Source organism: Salvia splendens, chromosome 14, assembly GCF_004379255.2.
Source record: "Salvia splendens isolate huo1 chromosome 14, SspV2, whole genome shotgun sequence".
Classification (NCBI taxonomy): Eukaryota; Viridiplantae; Streptophyta; class Magnoliopsida; order Lamiales; family Lamiaceae; genus Salvia; species Salvia splendens.
Window position 1 is genome coordinate 5,662,020 of NC_056045.1, and position 19,986 is coordinate 5,682,005.

The following is a 19,986-nucleotide window of genomic DNA, read 5'->3' on the forward strand; positions in this document are numbered from 1 at the left end:
TTGAATTGTTTACCGGTGTCCTGGTTGTAGACGCGCAAAGCCGCCCTCAGAATGTCGGCTCCCGAAGCTCTGCTTTGGTAGTGCGCCGCTTCGGTCGAGTAGATGCCACAGAAAATTTTTGGACTTGTTTGTCGACTCGGCCAAAGTGAGAGTGGAGCATCTTATATGTGCGCTTCCGGGACCCTTTCGGCTTAATCTAGGGGTAGATCTCGGTAACCTTTTCCCAGAAGCACTTGTTGGGTTGTTGATTCCCGACGACGGGATCGTACGAGACGGTGATCCAGGCATTGTACACTGCCATCGTTTCGTTGTTGTTGTACGGATGCCGGCCTAGATCCTCCTCCTCCTCGTCACCCGCCTCCGACTCCACCCTGGAGCTTCGCCCGCCTCGGCCTCCTCCCCCGCCTCGGCCTACTCCCAGGGTGAGTTCAACGGGGAAATCCTCCCGAATCTGGGATAATCCCTGCGAATACCGCGGGACGGAGGGACGAGCGTATGCATCCACGTCAAAAGTGGGTGGTTGGTACCCACCCGGCGTCGCCGAACCCTGGGTGCTCGGCATCGACGAACCGGAACACCCAGTATGTTGTACATGGTCTCCCAATCGTTAAACGTGTTGAGATCCCACCCGCCGAAGCCGCCACCCCCAGAGTTGTCGTCGCCGGACATTTTGTGATGAGATGTTAGATGAAAATTGGAGAGGAAATGAAGTTGATTTAGGAAGAATAGATGTGTAGTTGTGCGTGAAATGAGGATGAATTATGAGTATTTATAGAGTAAAAAATTTTTAAAAAAAGAAAAAACGGATATAAACTGTAATATTATCGTTTACAATTTTTTTTTTAAATTCGAATTTAAAAAAAAAAGATTTATTGCGTCATCGTGACGACGCCCACTCGCGGGCCGGCGAGTGGGCGCCACGCATGGCGCAGGGGTGCGCCACGTCGCCATGGCGCGTGGCGTGACAGCCCGTCCCTGCGTGATGCGAGACACTCAGGGACGGGTTACGAGACAAGATGGGAACGGTTCTGGGGCGGGACGGTGTGCCGCAACGCGTCTTGCGGGCGTTTCGTCCGTCCGGCACGGAACGCGGGACGATTCCGTACCGCGTTGTGGATGCTCTTAGTAAACACCGTTAAATTAAAATCATATAAAGTTTTCACGTTAGGTTAAAATGCAACATAATTAACTACTCTATTCACAAAATTAATGGTGATAGAAACGAGTTTGGTAGTACTATTTTAAATTGTAGTCACCATTTCTTCTTCTGCAAAACAAGTTTCATATTTCAAATTAGAGTGTACTAGTGTGTATCTACACTAGAGCCGCCAAATTGGCTTCCCTACAAACTACTAAAATTGCTAAAAACACATGTATATAATGTACCTTTAAGTACATCCCTATAAAGAAAAAAGTAGCAATATTTAAGAAGTAGAAGGTTTAACTAAATATTGGTATAGCATAAAGAAAAAAGCCAAGTACTCAAACAAGAGATAGCTAGATTAATAGATATGATACCTTTGGTGTTATTTCACAATTCAATGTCTTCACTGAAGCCTTGCCGTGCTACAAAAACAACAACCGGAGAGTGGCCCAACGGTGCTCGTGAGAATGAGGTGATCCGATTGCGCGGATATCTGAATCAAGAATTCATGCCGAAACACGTGGCTCTTATAATGGACGGAAATGGAAGGTGGGCGAAGAAGAGAGGGCTTGCAGTTCAAGATGGTCATAAAAGTGGTCGCATCAATTTGAAATACCTAACTTACAACTGCTCCAACCTTGGAATAAAGATGCTCACTGCCTATGCTTTCTCCACTGAAAATTGGAATCGCTCTAGAGTAAGTCCATTTCTATAGTAATTTCAATTTTTAGACCCCACACTAAGAATAAGAAAACGATTTTTTTTTGGTAAGAAACCCTATTTCGGATTCCAACATAAATTATTTTTGTGTCCAACGTAAGAATTGGATAAAGGATTTTGTAGTATATACACAAACGCCGGAAAAGATTTTTATATGGCGCAGATTCCAGATGCACCCTTTATGGTTAGGTTGGACTGACCCTCCATTTAAAGGCTAGATATATTATTGGGCCAGTAATTTTTTTCATTTCATCTCAAATATTTTATTGGGTTAATTGAAGTTCCAACTCGTAATAAGCGCCAATCTACTTTGATAGCATGACAAAAACCATATGGGGTTTCATTTTATATTCCGTCTGTTCCATAGAAATAAGCTAAATTTTCTTTTTCATTCGTCTCATAAAAATATACTATATCTATCTATGAATTTTTTTTCTCCTTCTTACTTTATCATCTATCAGTTCCACCATCCGCTACATTATTTCAATTTTTCGAGTTTAGTTTTGTAGTTTGAATTTTGGTTTTTCGGAATTTTGGGATATATTTATGCAGTTTCAGTTTTTCAGTTCGGATATGTTTTTACGGTTCGATTTTGGTTTATATATTGGGTCCGGATTTTAAGATAATTCAGTTCGACTCAGTTTTTTTTTCACAATATTTTGGTTTTTCAATTTGGTTTGATATTTCCAAAAAGCCGAATCGTAAACTGAATAGTCACCCTAATTTCAAACCACTTTTTCCTCTATATCTCTTCCTTACTTTATCAATTTTGCATTAAAATTCTGCTTATCTACAACCATTTTTGTGGAGAGAGGTAGTTTGCATCTACAACTAATTAAAACTCGTTTCCTACAGATGGAAATTGCATTCTTGATGACAACTTTCGAAGAGTTCATACAATCACTCGTGGAAGACCTCATGACAAGGTAAGTCAAATTCACTATTTTGTATCCCCACAACGAGAGATTTCAAAAAAAGGAACTCAATTCACATGTCTTTCTAAATTTGGGATTAAATTCGCCGAAATTCTCAGTCTTGATTTCATTTTTTCCAACAGACATGATATTCGATTTTCTGCAATCGGGGAGAAATCAAGGCTGCCGGAGTCTCTACAGTCTGCAATATCTAAAGCTGAGGAGATGAGTCGTACTAACAAAGGGCTGCATTTTGTAATGGCAATGAGCTACAGCGGGCGGAACGACGTCGTAGAGGCAGCCAAAATCATAGCGAAGAAAGTAGAACGTGGGACTCTACAAACAAGCGAGATCGACGAAGCAATGTTGGAACAAGAATTGATGACCAACATCGGACAGTTCCCTAACCCTGATATGTTGATAAGGACAAGCGGTGAACTCAGACTTAGCAACTTCCTTATGTGGCAGTTGGCCTATTCACAATTCTATTTTTCTGATAAATTATTTCCTGATTTTGGTGAAGAAGATCTCCTCGAAGCGCTTGCTTCTTACCAGTATAGGGTCAGTGCAGGTTTTGAATCCGACTGGAAATAATAGCGTTTCATCTTTTATATATGATTATATTATATCACAACTCTCTCAATAATAATAACTACTATAATAATGTTTTGATTACCTTTGTCTATTCAAGTAATCTTATTTGCAAAAATTACAAAACTTATTGAAATTGGATACTATGTAATTCTAAAATAAAACACTTAATAGTAAACTTGAAAATTTTAAAATATAGCGGAGGGATTATATCACTTTGCCACTATCCCAAAAATAAGGTTTTGGACTATTTAATTTCCACGTATAGTTCTTCGTCCATAATTATGTTACAAATCCACAAATACATAATGCTAGAATAAATGAAAACTGCATGATTCCTGATCTTCTCATTATATATCTAGATTTTCAAACATAACACACGCATCATAGATCCAAAAACCTCACAATTAGTACCCCTCATTCTCACTATAAATGAAACGTTTTTCTTTTTAGATTGTCCCATTAAAAGTAACATTTCTAAAAATGAAAACAACATCCTCTCTACTTTTTCAGCTCTCTTACTTTACTCTCTCTTCATTAACTCACAAAACAACACTACATAAAATTCCATGTCGAAATCCAAATGTTTCATATTTATGGAATGAAGGGAGTGTAAAATTTCAAAAGAAATAAAAAAAACGATAGAACGAAAAAGATAATTGAAAGATAAAATTGACCAACTACAAGTTACGGAAATTTTTGATAGTATCACAGAAAATATTGACTAATAACAAGAATTCGCTCCAGAAGTAAATTCGTTAAATATTAAATTAAGTGAAATCGCTGATCCTAACATATACTCATGTTTTGACGAACATAATAAAATTGAATTCTAATAATACTATTTGAACATATCTTAATAAGATGTCAAAACAGTCCCATATAATATCGACATATGTTCAATTATTGAATTATCATTATGAATTAAAATAGTTAAGGATGTGTTAAATATATATAATTATTTATTTTGGAAACAATAGTGCTTTTAATAATAGTAAAATATGAATATATCTTTAAATTTGTGTGATGAATTAAAATATATAAATGTCAAACCAAATAATAATTCATGGAACACGTGTCGTATTACACCATTGCACGTTTCTTGGTATGTAAGAAAGCTGAATTAAGCATTTACATTGTCCAAAATTCCCCAACTTTCCCAAGTTCTTTTAGTTTCTAAAATGTGGATGTGATAAGCTTCCACCTAATAATTGTCGAGAAAAAACAAATGTAGGAAAAGTGCCATTTTATGTGTACCATAATTGTATCAAAAAAGTTATTTATCGCTAGCTTTAATTCACATAAAGGAATTCCATTATCTACACAAAACATATACTTTCCTCCTTTTTTAAATCACACCGTCACCTTTTCCCCTTCAAGATTAGCATCATTCCACACCTTCTTCATTAAGAAATATCACTCACCTCACTAACTCATCTATTCCCCTACATATTTCCAAGAACCATTGCCAAATCCCAAACAAACCACAACAAGACATTTTCCCCCTATATTCACTAGTACCAAGATTGTTCTGACTCGATTCAGCCCTAAGTCGATTCGATTTGTGCTAGTATGATTGTGGATTGGGGGCCGGTGGTGGTGGCTGTGGCGATGTTCATCCTCCTCTCTCCGGGGCTGCTCTTCCAGCTACCGGCAAGGACGAGGGTGATCGAGTTCGGCAACATGTACACTAGTGGAATCTCCATCTTGATTCATGCCATCTTGTATTTTTGTATCTACACTATTGTGGTTGTTGCAATTGGAGTTCATATACATGCTGGCTGACAATTTTTCTCTTTAAAGTTTATTTCTATGTTGTTTCATGTTTTCCTCTTCTCTTTTGGGGGTGGGTATAGTATACCATGAGAATTCTTGATGTTGTTGATCAAAGAATGGAGAGCAACCAAGGATTTTTACATTTTTCCAATTATGAATGTTATTGTTATGTAAATTTCTAGCATCATTATAGTTGCTAATGATGATTGATAAATGATAATGGATCTTCTATTTCAACATAAACACATGATCAACGCATATAGCAGCCTTTTTTTTTTAGATTAAAAGTAAAATGCTCGAGCCACAAAATGACAAGTCAAGTAACAGAAGCAAGGACAAACGCAACATCCCTTACCCTCCAAGACCAACAAAACAAGACAAGACCTCTCCAACGGTCGACAACAAGACAGCCAAAGATGGGTACTACCAGACAGACAAGCAAACGAGGAACACATACAAACATCAAACATCACAACATACGAAGCAATTCAAACCGAGCCACGGGATAACAAGACAGACAGCAAGCCAAAATCCATTCCATCAATCACAATACAAAGCTAACAGAAATAAGAAACAAAGCAACAACAAGAAGACACTAAGAACAAAGTAGAGATGGATTAGCCTAGCCGGTGTAGATGTGGACATGGACGGCTAGGATTAAAAGGGCGTAAAAAGCGAAGAAGATGAGGGTGTGGAGCATGATAGCTTTGCCGTTGGTTTTGGTGCTACCAAACTCAATCTGCTTGGTGTTTCCGGGGAGCTGGAAGAGAAGCCCCGGCTGCAGAAATACGAAGAGTACAACTCCCACAAGCACAGGCCCCCAGTCCGCCATTGCTGTAGAGAATGAGATGGTAGAGCAAAAAGGAGCAAGAATTGTAGATGAATAAATAGAGTTTATCTTCAAAAAGAAAGTGAGGGATTCTCTCAAGATGCGCCCTTCACATTCTCGAATCAATTGTTTTACTATAGCTTAATCTTTTTGGTTGTTCAATTTGAGATTCGAAAGAAAATACTTGGATGCACTAAAAATGCTAGTTGATGAATTGAATAAATAGAAGTGGTGTTTGTATAAATCTTTTTGTGTTGTAATGTAGTAATCAATATGTTAGTAGATGTCACTACATACCAAATTCTACCCAAATTTATCATGAAAATTAACAAAGAAAAAAAAGTAGTGGAAAGACTTGATAAACAAAGAGAAAAAGTTGAAATAGCATTTGTTTTTCTAATATTCGTGTTACTTTTATGGGATTCTCACATCTCGAAGAAGTGATCCACTTTCACAGTACACACTTTTCGATATTCCTCTTCAATCTTTCTTCTTGCATAAAATCTTTATACCTTTGTGTTGAATTTGGTGGACCAAATTGATTGGGCTGATATTACTTCAGGCCCAGTCTGAATATGAGCAGCCCATTTTCCTTATGAGACCCGCTATTTACTTAGAGTATCCGCAACGCATCTCTTAACCGTCTCTTATCTCGTCTCTCCGAGACGAGACGGTTAAGAGACGTGTTGCAGCGTCTCGTCTCGTCCCTCCGAGACGGCTGGCGCGCCAGCGCCACGTGGCTTGCCCTGGCGCTAGGCGTGACGCCCACTCGCTGGCCCGCGAGTGGGCGTCGTCACGCTGACGCAATAAATCATTTTTTTTAAAAAAACGATTTTAATTAAAAAAATTAAAAAAATTAAAAAACGGTAATATGACCATTCAACGGTTACTTTTTAAATTTTTTATTATTTTTTCTTTTTTTATTGTATAAATACTCCTCTTTCATTATCATTACACACACAAACACACATCTATTCATCTCAAATCATCTCTCTTTCCTCTCTAATTTTCATCTCAAATCATCTCTTTTATTCTTCTCCCAAATTTAATCCATTCATAGATTCATTTGAGCAAATGCGTCAAATAATGGAAGAATCGCTAGAAGAAGATCAACGTAGGGAGGCGAAGGAAGCCGCGCTGCCCCAAAGGCGATCCTGGACTTACAACTCTTTCTTCTGCTTCTTTGAGTTTTAAATTATGTATTTTTTAAATTATGTCTTTTTTATTTATTTTTTTAGGAATTTAATTATGTATTTTTTTTAGGATTTTAAGTTGTAATTTTATTTTATTAAATGAATTTGTTGGAAATAAAAATAAAAAATGAAATTGAATGAATAGTTAAGGGATGAGATGGTTAACAGACGGTTAAGAGATGGAGGGTTGCAGGTGTTGTCTCTTAGTTAAGAGATGGAGTGAAAAGTACAGTGGGCCCATGAATAGTTAAGAGATGAGACGGTTAAGAGACAGCGTTGCGGATGGCCTTATCTGTCCCGATGTCCACCGTGTGGCTGCTCCACGTGGATCTCCAATGCTAGCCATTGATCTTAGGGATGTGCTTGTTTTGTGAGAGTAAGTCATGCCAACCGTTTCCTCTCCTCTCATTATTCATTTCACTCTCTCTCTCCTTTCTGTGATGAGCTCTCCCTTCTCTCTTCTTTCTCTCACTTCATCAGAGATGGTTTCCTCTGTTCATCTCCTCAGATCTTTGGTTTCTACCATTGAATCTATGTTTTAGTTAGTTTAATCGGTGAAGATCTTGAGTGTGGTTACTCTCTCGGTTTCCTGCTGAGTTCTGGAGTTGGATCTGACCTAGGGTTTCAGATTTGGACCTGGCTGATGTGTAGTGTGAGGAATCTTGTGTAGACTTGGTGAGATCCGTGTGAGTAGTGAAGGTTTGTGTGTGAGGAGGTCGGTGCTGGCGGTAGTCGGTGACGCGGTAGAGCTGGACACCGTAGTTCGACGGTTCTCTTCGCCTTGTGACTCTTGGTAGAAGCTGTGGGGAGGTTTTTGGCATGGTGTAGTTGCTGTTGTGACCTAAGCCACATCCTGTTATTTCTGACCTTGTGTTGTCTGTTCTGTGTTAGATCCTTCGGGATCATTGTTTGGGTTACTAACGTGTTTACTTAGTGTGCAGGCATTAATTGGAGGAGCTTGACGGTTCAAGTCTGGTGAAGGACTTGAACATAGCTAGGGTTCCGATTAGGGTTTCTTGTACTTAGTTGTTCAATGTAATCTTGTTTTCCCTTTTTTTGTAGCTGGCTTGTGTTCCTCTAGGTCTAGCCAACTCAGTAAGCGGTGTAACAACAAAAGAGGTTCTAGTAATAGTGTCATGGTGGCCTGATCCCTAAAGTGGTATCAGAGCCACAGGGGGATCACAGTGGCATGCTTAGGTCGCTAAAAATTAAAGGAGGTGGGCTCGTCAGAGGAAAGCTCATCCTCCGGTGTAGGCTCTGAGGTAAGTCGGGTGTTCCTGATCTAGGACCCCGCTCTGGTATATTGGTTGAACCCTAAAACTTTTATTGTTTTCTAGTTTTAGGTGTGGGTAGTTGTTTCTGGTAGATACCGCTTGTCGCGGTCTAGGATTCATTGCTCTTGTTTGATTGCATGATCTTGATGGTTTACAGTTCCTCTCATGCTTCCTCATTTTAGTTGCTGCTTTCTGCTTGCTTGGTATCCAAAGTGTGCATTCCAGAAAAGCTTCTTGTGTCTAAGTGTGAATTACCTATCCACCCTGTGCCTTTAACTGCCTTGAGTGACCCCCTGCGCCCTCATACATTGGGTGATTGTAAACTGGGAAATCCTCCTATCGGGGTACACGTGACAGATAGGGAGGAACACTCTCTGACTGGATTTCTGAGTCTGGAATCATTTTGGATGTGTGTGCCTGTGTGTGTGTGCTTGCTGTAATCTGCATTTGTGATCTTCCTGCATGAAAAATCCCTGCATATCTGTTCTTGGTGGACTCTTTGACTGTTCTGTGTTTAAGTTCACCTTTTGTGAAAGCAGGGTTGATTGTTGTGCCTTATGTGTGTTGGGTTCTTTGGTGTGTGTAAAACTTCTTTTCAAAATGTCTCAACCTGTGGGCATAGTCCCTTTTAATGGGAAAAATGATTTTGTTACTTGGAAACAAAAGGTAAAATGTATTTTGATTCAGCATAAAGTTTTCAATGCTGTAAAGGGGATTATCCCTGATACTGAGTCTGCTGAGAAAGTGGCTGAAATGAATGAATTAGTCAGGTCAACTATAATCTTAAATCTTTCTGACTCTGTGATTAGAAAGGTTGGGTCTGTGGAATCTGCCTCAGGTTGGGTCTGTGGAATCTGCCTCTGAGATGTGGAAAATGCTAGATACCCTTTTCACTGAAACCTTCATGTCCTCTAGGATGTACCTTTCAAAAGACATTGATGATAACATTGACCGTTTTCAGAAACTTGTCCAATATATTAAAAGATCCGGGGACAAAAATATTGATGAGTATACTAGCATTGCTCTCATAAATGCCATCCATGATACTTATGGTGATGTTAAGGCTGCCATTAAGTATGGTAGGGATGATGCCCCTCTAGACCTCATTATTATTTCTTTAAAATCAAAGGAATTCGAAATTAAAGAAAATAACAACTCCAAATCTTCTCAAACTAAGGCTTTGAATGTAAGAGGGAGGTCTCAATCTAGAGGGAATGGCAGCAATTCTAATGGAAATGGTAAGAAGCAAGGCAAAGGCAGATCTAGGTCTAAAAGCAAAGACCCTAAAGCTAAAAGGAAATGTTTTAATTGTGGAGAAGTTGGCCATTATAAGGCTAAATGTACTAAACCTAAGAAAGGTAAGAAACTCAATAATAACAACCAGCTTGAGTCTGTTGCTAATTTGGCCAAAGATGATGCTTCTGATGAAGTGTGTTTTATGAATCATGATGTGTTTTCTGTTAACTCTGCCTCTGAGTGCTTCTTTACCAAGTATGACTGGCTAATTGATTCAGGATGCACCTACCACATAAGTCCTTTCAAAGACTCCTTCACTTTTCTCAAACCTGTTGAAAATGCTTTTGTGTCAATGGCCAATGACAAGAAGTGTAAAATTATTGGAATTGGCTATGTGTTTGAAGTTTGAGAATGGTTACCTGCTGACTTTAAATAATGTGAGATATGTGCCTAATCTGAGCTATAATTTGCTTTCATGTTCCTGTCTTGAAACTTATGGTTTTGAGGGTAAATGGGGGCAGAGAATTATGAGGATCATGAAGGGTGTGTTATGCCTGTTTAAAGCTGTTAAGAAATGTAATCTGTATGTGTGTACTGCTAAGCCTCTGACTAATTATGATCACAGTGTAAATCTGGTTAAAATGGATAAAACTCTATTGTGGCATAATAGACTTGGGCATATGAGTCAAAAGGGGTTAAAACTTTTGAAAAATTCTGAGATTTTGAGTGAGTTGGATTTCAAAAATGAACTTCCCTTTTGTGAAACTTGTGTGTTGGGAAAGCAACATAGAGTTTATTTCCCTATCCCAGTGACTGAAAATATCAGTCACTCTGTCTTAGAGTACCTTCATATGGATGTTTGGGGCTCTGCCTCTATCACTACCCACTCTGGGGCAGTATATATCTTGTCCATTGTGGATGATTTTTCAAGAAAAGTTTAGTGTTTTCTTTTAAAACATAAGTCTGATGTCTTTCAAACTGGAGAGTTTTAATTGAAAGTCAAACTGGAAATAGAATCAAGGCTATTAGGACAGATAATGGCCTTGAGTTTTGTAATGCTCAAATGGATTATTTGTGTCAAAAGCAGGGGATTAAGAGGCATATGACTACTCCTTACACCCCTCAGCAAAATGGTGTTGCTAAGAGGATGAATAGGACTTTGCTTGAAAAAGTAAGATGTCTTTTATCCAAAAGTGGTTTGTCAAAGAAATTTTAGGGTGAAGATCTGTACACTGCCTGCTATTTGATAAATAGGTCTTCTTATGTCCTCTTAAAGGGCAAGTGTCCTGAGTATGTTGTTTCTATTAGAAAACCCAATCTGTCACACCTAAGGGTGTTTGGGTGTAGTGCTTTCATTCACTCTAAGAATGATAATCTTGATCCAGGGTCTAAAAATGGGATTTTCCTTGGGTATCCAGAGGGTGTTAAGGGGTATAGAGTCTAGGTTAGGGTGGTTATCAGTAGGGATGTCATCTTCAATGAAGAAGACTTCTCTTGTAAGGTGTCCTCTAGTTCCCCTACTTCTCCAGCCTCAGATGGTGAACCTCTTAGTGAGGTGGAGCCTTCTAAGGAGGGACCCTCAAGTGTGTGGAGTCTCAGGGCAATGGTGCTTCCACTGAGGTGGAGCAGGTGTGGAACTCCTCCCCTATAAACCCTGATACTATCTCCCCGGACCCTCAAGATACCCAAATCCCTGAACCTACTATTGACAATGAGCCACAATCCAATAATAATCCAGATTTACATGACTATCAGTTAACTAGCGACAGAGTTAGAAGGGTTGTGAACCCTCCTAACAGGTTTGTTGGTCAATGTATAAACTTAATTGCTTTAGCTTTCAATGTGTTTGAATCTAATGGTACTGAGCCTCAATCTTATAAGCAGGCTCAGAAATCTAAGTTCTGAGATATGTGGTTTAAAGCCATGAAAGAAGAAATTCATTCTTTATTTGTCAATAAGACTTGGATCCTTGTGCCTTTGCCTCCTGGTGCCTCTGTAGTTGATTGCAGGTGGCTGTTTAAGTTGAAAGATGAAATAGATGGGCTTAGGTACAAGGCAAGGTTGGTTGCCAAAGGTTTTACTCAGCAAGAGGCGATTGATTATACTGAAATTTTTGCTCGTGGTTAAGTTTACTACTGTGATTTTTGCTCATGTGGTTAAGTTTACTACGGTGAGAATGATGCTTGCTTTGTCTGCTCACTTTAATTGAGAATTGAAACAGATGGATGTTAAAACCACTTTCCTTCATGGTGATTTAGATAAGCCTATTTATATGAAACAGCCTGAAGGTTTGTTGATCCTAATTTTCCTAATCATGTGTGTTTGCTTAAGAAAGCTCTGTATGGTCTGAAACAGTCTCCTAGGCAGTGGAATATCAAGTTTAATACTTGCATGCAAAAGTTAGGCTTTGTGAGAAGTACCTTTGATGCTTGTCTGTATGTTAAAAACTTGGATAAAACTCCTGTGTTGTTGCTATTGTATGTTGATGATATGCTCATCGTGGGTCCCTACATTAAGTCTATTAAGCATGTGCAATCTGCTTTATGTGAAAATTTTGACATGAAAGATCTTGGTGATGCAAAAAAAATTTTGGGAATCAATATCCTCAGGGATAGGAAATCCTCAACCCTTGTGCTCCACCAGGAACCTTATGTGCAAACAATCCTTGAAAAGTTTAATATGCTTGGTGCTAAACTTGCTTCTGTTCCTTTGGCTGCACATTTTATGCTGAGTAAGGACCTTTGTCCTAAAACTGAATCCAAAATCAACTCTATGAAGAAGATTCCTTATGCTAATGCTATAGGATCTGTTATGTATCTCATGGTTAGTACTAGGCCTGATATTGCATATGTTGTTTCTTGCTTGAGTAGATACATGTCTAATCCAGGCCCTGTACATTAGGAAGCTCTTAAATGGTTGCTTAGATACTTGAAAAATACCGCTAAATATGGTCTATGTTTCTCTAAGTGTGAACCTGGTGTTGAGCTCTGTGGTTTTGTGGACTCCAACTATGCTAATGACAAAGATAAGAGGAAGTCTACCACTTCCTATGTGTTTATAGTTTGCAGGTCCTACATCAGTTGGAAATCCCAACTCCAACATATTGTAGCCTTATCAACTACAGAGTCAGAATATATAGCCATTACAGAGGTTATGAAGGAAGCATTTTGGTTAAAGGGGGTTCTCTCTAGACCTGCCCAAGGTTTACCGAACCGCCGGTTACGGTTCCGAACCGAAACCGTGAGAATTTACCCAAACCGAAACCGTTGATTTTTGAACCGTGGTTCGGTTCAGGTTCAAAAATTTTCGAACCAAGGCCGTGCCGGAACCGCCGGTTCCGGGTGGTTCCAAATTGGAACCGCAAAAAATCGTCGGAAAACCGTGAAACCAAGCCGGAACCGCAAAAAACCGAGGGTTTGGAACCATTAAAAATCGTAAAAAACCATCGGAAAACCACCGATTTGGAACCGGAACCGTAACCGCGAAACACCCTCGCGGTTCAGTTCCGGTTCGACAATTTCCAAAACCGGAACAGGCAGTTCCGGAACCGTGGGCACCTTTAGTTCTCTCTGAACTCAAGTTTCTTAAAACATCTCCTATGTTATATTCAGATAGTCAGTCTGCCATTCAGTTGTGTAAAAACCCTGTTTTCCATGATAGAACTAAGTATATAGATGTTAGGTTCCATTTCATTAGAGATGTTGTGGATAAAAATGAAGTTTTGTTACACAAAGTGCATACTGATTCTAATCCTGCAGACATGGGTACAAAGTGTCTTTCTGTGGATAAATTGCTCTCATGCATCAAAAGGTTGCATTTTGATTTTGGATGAGCATGTGCATGTCATGGGGTGATAAGTCCTTATAGACTAATTGGCTGTGGCCATCTAGTCTCTAAAGGCAGATAAAGACCTAAATTATCTTGAGGTGCAAACCTCTTGCATTATTAGGCAACCTGGTAGTCCATTACTAATGAACCTTGGTTCTCTGGTGTTCTGGATTACCTTGTAGACTAAGGCTCTTCCCATGTGCTCTCAATGTGGTCCAAGGTGGAGAATGTTGAATTTGGTAGACCAAATTGATTGGGCTGATATTAATTCAGGCCCAGTCTGAATATGAGCAGCCCATTTTCCTTATGAGGCCCGCTACTTACTTACTTGTCCCGATGGCCGTCGCGTGGCTGCTCCACGCGGATCTCCAATGCTAGTCGTTGATCTTAGGGTTGTGCTTGTTTAATGAGAGTAAGTCAAGCCAGCCGTTTCGTTTCCTCTCATTATTCACTTCACTCTCTCTCTCTCCCTTCTGTGATGAGCTCTCCCTTCTCTCTTCTTTCTCTCACTTCATCAGAGATGGTTTCCTCCGTTCATCTCCTCAGATCTTTGGTTTCTACCATTGAATCTATGTTTTAGTTAGTTCAATCGGTGAAGATCTTGAGTGTGGTTACTCTCTCGGTTTCCTGCTGAGTTCTGGAGTTGGATCTGACCTAGGGTTTCAGATCTGGACCTGGCTGATGTGTAGTGTGAGGAATCTTGTGTAGTCTTGGTGAGATCCGTGTGAGTAGTGAAGGTTTGTGTGTGAGGAGGTCGGTGCTGGCAGTAGTCGGTGACGCGGTAGAGCTGGACACCGAAGTTCGACGGTTCTCTTCGCCTTGTGACTCTTGGTAGAAGCTGTGGGGAGGTTCTTGGCCTGGTGTAGTCGCTGTTGTGGCCTGAGCCACATCATGTTGTTTCTGACCTTGTGTTGTCTGTTCTGTGTTAGATCCTTCGGGATCATTGTTTGGGTTACTAACGTGTTTACTTAGTGTGCAGGCATTAATCGGAGGAGCTTGACTGTGTTGGGGTACAAACCCATCCCACATCGGATGAGTAGGGGAAGTTGGAAGGTGTATATAATTCCTGTCCAACCCCAATTAGTTTGAGGCCTTTTGGGAGTGACCCAAAAACAAATCCGTGCGGGCTTGACCCAAAGCGGACAATATCAAACTAATGTTGCAGTCGACGATCCTAACAAGTGGTATCAGAGCCCAGGTGGCTATGGGTTGTGCCTGGATGAGCCCCGGTTAGGGTCGGGCCCTGAAGGACTCAAAGTTAGAGTCGGGGCCCAGGATGACCCAGGGGCCAGGGCTGGAACGACCCATGTTCGTGTCGACTGCGTTCCCGATGTGGTCTCGGTTTGAGGGGAGGTTTGTTGGGGTACAAACCCATCCCACATCGGATGAGTAGGGAAGTTGGAAGGTGTATATAATTCCTGTCCAACCCCAATTAGTTTGAGGCCTTTTGGGAGTGACCCAAAGCAGTGGTACAAGAAGTTTGATGGATTCATGATGGAGATTGGCTATAAAAGATGCTACGCTGACCATTGTTGTTACTACAAGAGGTTTGACAAGAGCTATCTTATTCTGTTATTATATGTTGATGATATGTTGATCGCAAGAGGTGATCAAAAGGAGATGGATAAGTTGAAAAGGCAATTGTCTGAACGATTCTCCATGAAAGATCTTGGAGAGGCTAATCAAATTTTGGGCATGAGAATCGAGCGTGACAAGGCGGCAGGAAAATTGTATCTTTCGCAAGCTGCTTACATTGGTAAGGTTTTGGAAAGATTCAACATGGATAATTCGAAGCCAGTAAGTGTGCCTTTGGGCAGTCACTTTAAGCTGTCGAAGAAGGAGTCGCCGAGTACAAAAGAAGAACGTGCTGAAATGAAGAAAATTCCTTATGCTTCAGCAATTGGCAGTATTATGTATGCAATGGTGTGTACGAGGCCTGATATTGCACAAGCAGTGGGAGTAGTGAGCCGGTTCATGGGTGATCCGGGCAAGCAACATTGGGAAGCAGTTAAATGGATCCTTCGATACTTGAGAGGTACTACAGAAAGCGTCTTATGTTTCAATGGCAAGAATGTCGAGCTGTCAGGTTATGTGGATGCAGACTTGGCGTCCAATGATCTTGATGGGAGAAGAAGCACAACCGGGTATGTATTTACTTATGGTGGTACTGCTATTTCATGGACTTCTAAGTTGCAGAAGACTGTTGCTTTGTCTACTACGGAGGCTGAATATGTAGCTGCGACAGAGGCAAGCAAGGAGATGGTGTGGTTGCAGAGTTTCTTAGATGAACTTGGGAAGGAGAACAAGAGTAGCATACTCTACAGTGATAGTCAGAGTGCTATTTTCTTGGCGAAGAATCCAGCGTTTCATTCTAGGACAAAGCATGTGGAGTTGAAATATCATTACATCCGACACCTAGTGGAGATGAAAATCCTGCAACTTGTGAAGATACTTGGAAGTGAGAATCCTGCAGACATGTTTACTAAGGTGGTGACCTTAGAGAAATTGAAGCTATGCATAGCTTCAATTGGCCTTGGAACTTGAAGAGAAGGTTAGGCGATGCTAAGCGGATGAAGGGATGAGGTCACGAGGAAATGGTTGTTTAGGAGTTGTTAGTCTCCAAGTGGGAGATTGTTAATTATGGAGCCTAAAATATCTCCTACCATATTTAGGATTTGTTTCCTTGAAGTATATTTCCTTGTAATAGATTTATTCCTTAAAAGATATTTCCTTATGGAATATGTTTCCTAGTTTAACTAGAATTAAGGCTCTCTAGTTGCTTATAAATAGAGGTGCTCCCTCATTGTTAAAGTATGCTTATCCTGAAATTATATAGTGAAATCCCTGGCTTGGCATCGCCCCCAGACGTAGATACACATTGTATCGAACTGGGTAAACAACTTCTTGTGTTCATTCTCTTTCATATTCGTGATTGCCTGTGTTTATTTCCCAACAACTAGTATCAAAGCCTAGGGTTTAAGAGTCAGAAATCACGATGGGGATCGACGAGAAAATTGCTATAGAGAAGTTCGATGGATCTGATTTCGGATTTTGGAAGATGCAGATTGAGGATTACCTGTACGGTAAAGATCTCTGGAAGCCTTTAAAAACCAAACCCGAAAAGATGGAACATGAGGAGTGGGAGCTGCTGGACAGAAAAGCGATGAGCGCGATTAGGCTATCGTTGTCCAAGGATGTGGCTTATCACACGACTGCAGCAAAGTCGACAAAGGAGATGATAAAGATCTTGGAGGACATGTATCAGAAACCATCAACGGCAAACAAGGTACATCTGATTAGACGATTGTTTAATTTTAGAATGCAAGAGGGAAAGCTGGTGCAACAACATCTCAACGAGTTCAACATGATTACTTCGCAACTGAACTCGGTTAATATAAAATTCGATGATGAAATTCGTGCCCTGATTTTGCTATCGTCTCTGCCTGAGAGTTGGGCTGGCACAGTGACAACAGTTACTGCTGCAGAGACAAAACTAACAGTTGACAGAGTAAGAGATCTGATGATTGGAGAGGAAGTTCGCCGGAGAGAATCAGGATCTTCTACTTCGGGATCAGCACTGAATACAGAACAGAGAGGCAGATCGAAGGGAAAGCAAAATCGTGGAAGATCAAATTCCAGAGGAAGGAGTTAATCCAATAAGGATTTGGATAAAGTTAAATGCTGGAATTGTGATGAGTTTGGGCATTTTAGAAATCAGTGTGAGGCACCGAAGAAGTATAAGAATAAGGATCAGAAGGACAAGAAGACAGCAAACGCTACCATGTCTGATGACGATGGCGAGGCGTTGGTCTTGAGCGTCAGTAGTCCGATGGAATCGTGGGTATTGGATTCTGGGGCGTCGTTTCACTCCTGCAGCAATGTGGAGATAATGGAAGACTACGTTTCTGGCGATTTTGGGAAGGTACATCTGGCTGATGACAAGCCCTTAGATATCGTGGGAAAGGGAAACGTGAAGGTAGTGACGTCCAATGGATCTGTAATAAAACTGAATGGAGTCAGACACATTCCTGGATTGCAGAGAAGTTTGATTTCGATTGGGCAGCTTGATGCAGAAGGGTACACCGTGACGTTTGGCTGCAACAATTGGAAGATTACCAAGGGAGCTATGATAGTAGCTCGAGGTAAGAAGGAGGGTACGTTGTATACCACAACTAACTCCAAAGATTGCATTGATATTGCAAGTGAGGCAAATAATGCAGATTTGTGGCACTGTCGTCTTGGCCACATGAGCGAGAAAGGGATGAAGATAATGTGCTCAAGAGGTTTACTGCCTGGCTTGAAAACTGTTGAAGTTGGCCTGTGCGAGGATTGCGTGTTTGGGAAACAGAAAAGGGTGAGTTTCTCAAGAGGAGGCAGAAAATTGAAGACACAGAAGTTGGAGATGGTCCACACTGATCTATGGGGACCAGCACCTGTGAAGTCCCTAGGAGGCTCTGAATATTATATGACTTTCATCGACGACTCTACTCGAAAGCTATGGGTTTATTTTCTGAAGAGTAAATCCGATGCGTTTGACGCTTTCAGGAAATGGAAAGCCCTTGTTGAAACTGAAACCGGGATGAAGGTGAAGTGTCTAAGATCCGATAATGGAGGAGAATATGAACTTGCAAAGTTCAAGGAATTCTGCGCCGAGAATGGAATCCGCATGGAGAAAACTGTGAAAGGAACTCCACAGCAGAATGGAATCGCAGAGCGCATGAACAGAACGTTGAATGAGCGAGCAAGATGCATGAGGTTGAAAAGTGGATTGCCAAAGAGTTTTTGGGCAGATGCAGTCAACACAGCTGCATTCCTAATTAATAGAGGTCCATCAGTTCCCTTGGAGTTTCGGATACCCGAGGAGGTTTGGACAGGAAAAGAGGTAAATCTATCTTTCCTACGCATCTTTGGTTGTGTTGCTTATGCTCATGTTAGTTCCGTTGAGAGAAGTAAGTTGGATGCTAAATCTATTAAGTGTACGTTCATTGGTTATGGAGGCGATGAGTTCGGTTATAGACTCTGGGATGAGCAGAACCGTAAGGTTATTCGCAGTAGAGATGTCATCTTCAATGAACAGGTATTGTACAAGGATAGATTGGAGGCGTCAAGTCCCAGCAGTTCTGAGCCACAAGTGGTCGAGCTAGACATCTCAAACTCAAGTGGGAGCAAGGAGAGTCAGAATGCTGAAGAGGTGCTTGAAGAAGAACCAAGCACTCCACCACCGACTATTCCGCTGCCTAAATCGACTAGAGAGCGACGTGCACCTGATAGGTACTCGCCCTCTAATTTCTATTTGTTACTTACTGATGGTGGTGAGCCCGAGTGTTATGCAGAGGCAGGAGAAGGCCCTGATAAACGAAGGTGGAAAATTGCCATGGATGACGAGTTTGTCTCTCTTCTCCTAAATGGCACATGGGAGCTTGTGGAACTTCCTAAAGGGAAAAAGGCATTGCATTGCAAGTGGGTCTATCGAATCAAAGGTGAAGCTGATGGTAGCAAGCGCTACAAGGCTAGGCTGGTTGTCAAGGGATTTGAGCAACGATACGGTATTGATTATACAGATGTGTTCACTCCTGTTGTGAAACTAACTACTATTCGTTTAGTGTTGAGTATGGTAGTTGCAGAAAATCTATTGTTACATCAGATGGATGTAAAGACGGCATTCCTTCATGGTGATTTGGAGGATGAGTTGTACATGACACAGCCTGAAGGATTCATAGTAAAAGGAATGGAAAACCTTGTATGCAAGTTGAAGAAGAGCTTGTATGGTTTAAAGCAAGCTCCAAAGCAGTGGTATCAGAGCCCAGGTGGCTATGGGTTGTGCCTGGATGAGCCCCGGTTAGGGTCGGGCCCTGAAGGACTCAAAGTTAGAGTCGGGGCCCAGGATGACCCAGGGGCCAGGGCTGGAACGACCCATGTTCGTGTCGACTGCGTTCCCGATGTGGTCTCGGTTTGAGGGGAGGTTTGTTGGGGTACAAACCCATCCCACATCGGATGAGTAGGGGAAGTTGGAAGGTGTATATAATTCCTGTCCAACCCCAATTAGTTTGAGGCCTTTTGGGAGTGACCCAAAGCGGACAATATCAAACTAATGTTGCAGTCGACGATCCTAACAGACTGTTCAAGTCTGGTGAAAGACTTGAACATAGCTAGGGTTCCGATTAGGGTTTCTTGTACTTAGTTGTTCACTGTAATCTTGTTTTCCCTTTTTTGTAGATGGCTTGTGTTCCTCTGAGAGCCAACTCAGTAAGCGGTGTAACAGCAAAAGAGGTCCTAGTAATAGTGTCATGGTGGTATGATCCCTACACTTTGCAGCAACATAACTCTCTAAAACTAAATTTAAAAATGACAGATTTTCTGTAATGAGAGGCACTGCACTGTTCGCATGTCTGTGTCCGGGGCTAGTTTTGCAGCTTCCCGGTAAGAATAAACCGGTTGAATTCCTTAACATGAGCTTGCTTCTTGTTTTGTTCCTCGTTAC

The 19,986-nt window shown here is 41.0% G+C and overlaps 1 protein-coding gene across 1 annotated transcript; it reads left to right on the forward strand.

Moving 5' to 3' along the window:
• Nucleotides 1-1,474: 1,474 nt before the first annotated feature.
• LOC121764873 ((2Z,6Z)-farnesyl diphosphate synthase CPT6, chloroplastic-like) lies at nucleotides 1,475-3,412 on the forward strand. The gene is made up of 3 exons (XM_042160895.1): nucleotides 1,475-1,841; nucleotides 2,720-2,790; nucleotides 2,922-3,412. Exons 1-3 carry the CDS (start codon nucleotides 1,512-1,514, stop codon nucleotides 3,370-3,372), a joined length of 852 nt encoding a protein of 283 aa, XP_042016829.1. The 5' UTR covers nucleotides 1,475-1,511; the 3' UTR covers nucleotides 3,373-3,412.
• Nucleotides 3,413-19,986: the final 16,574 nt, after the last annotated feature.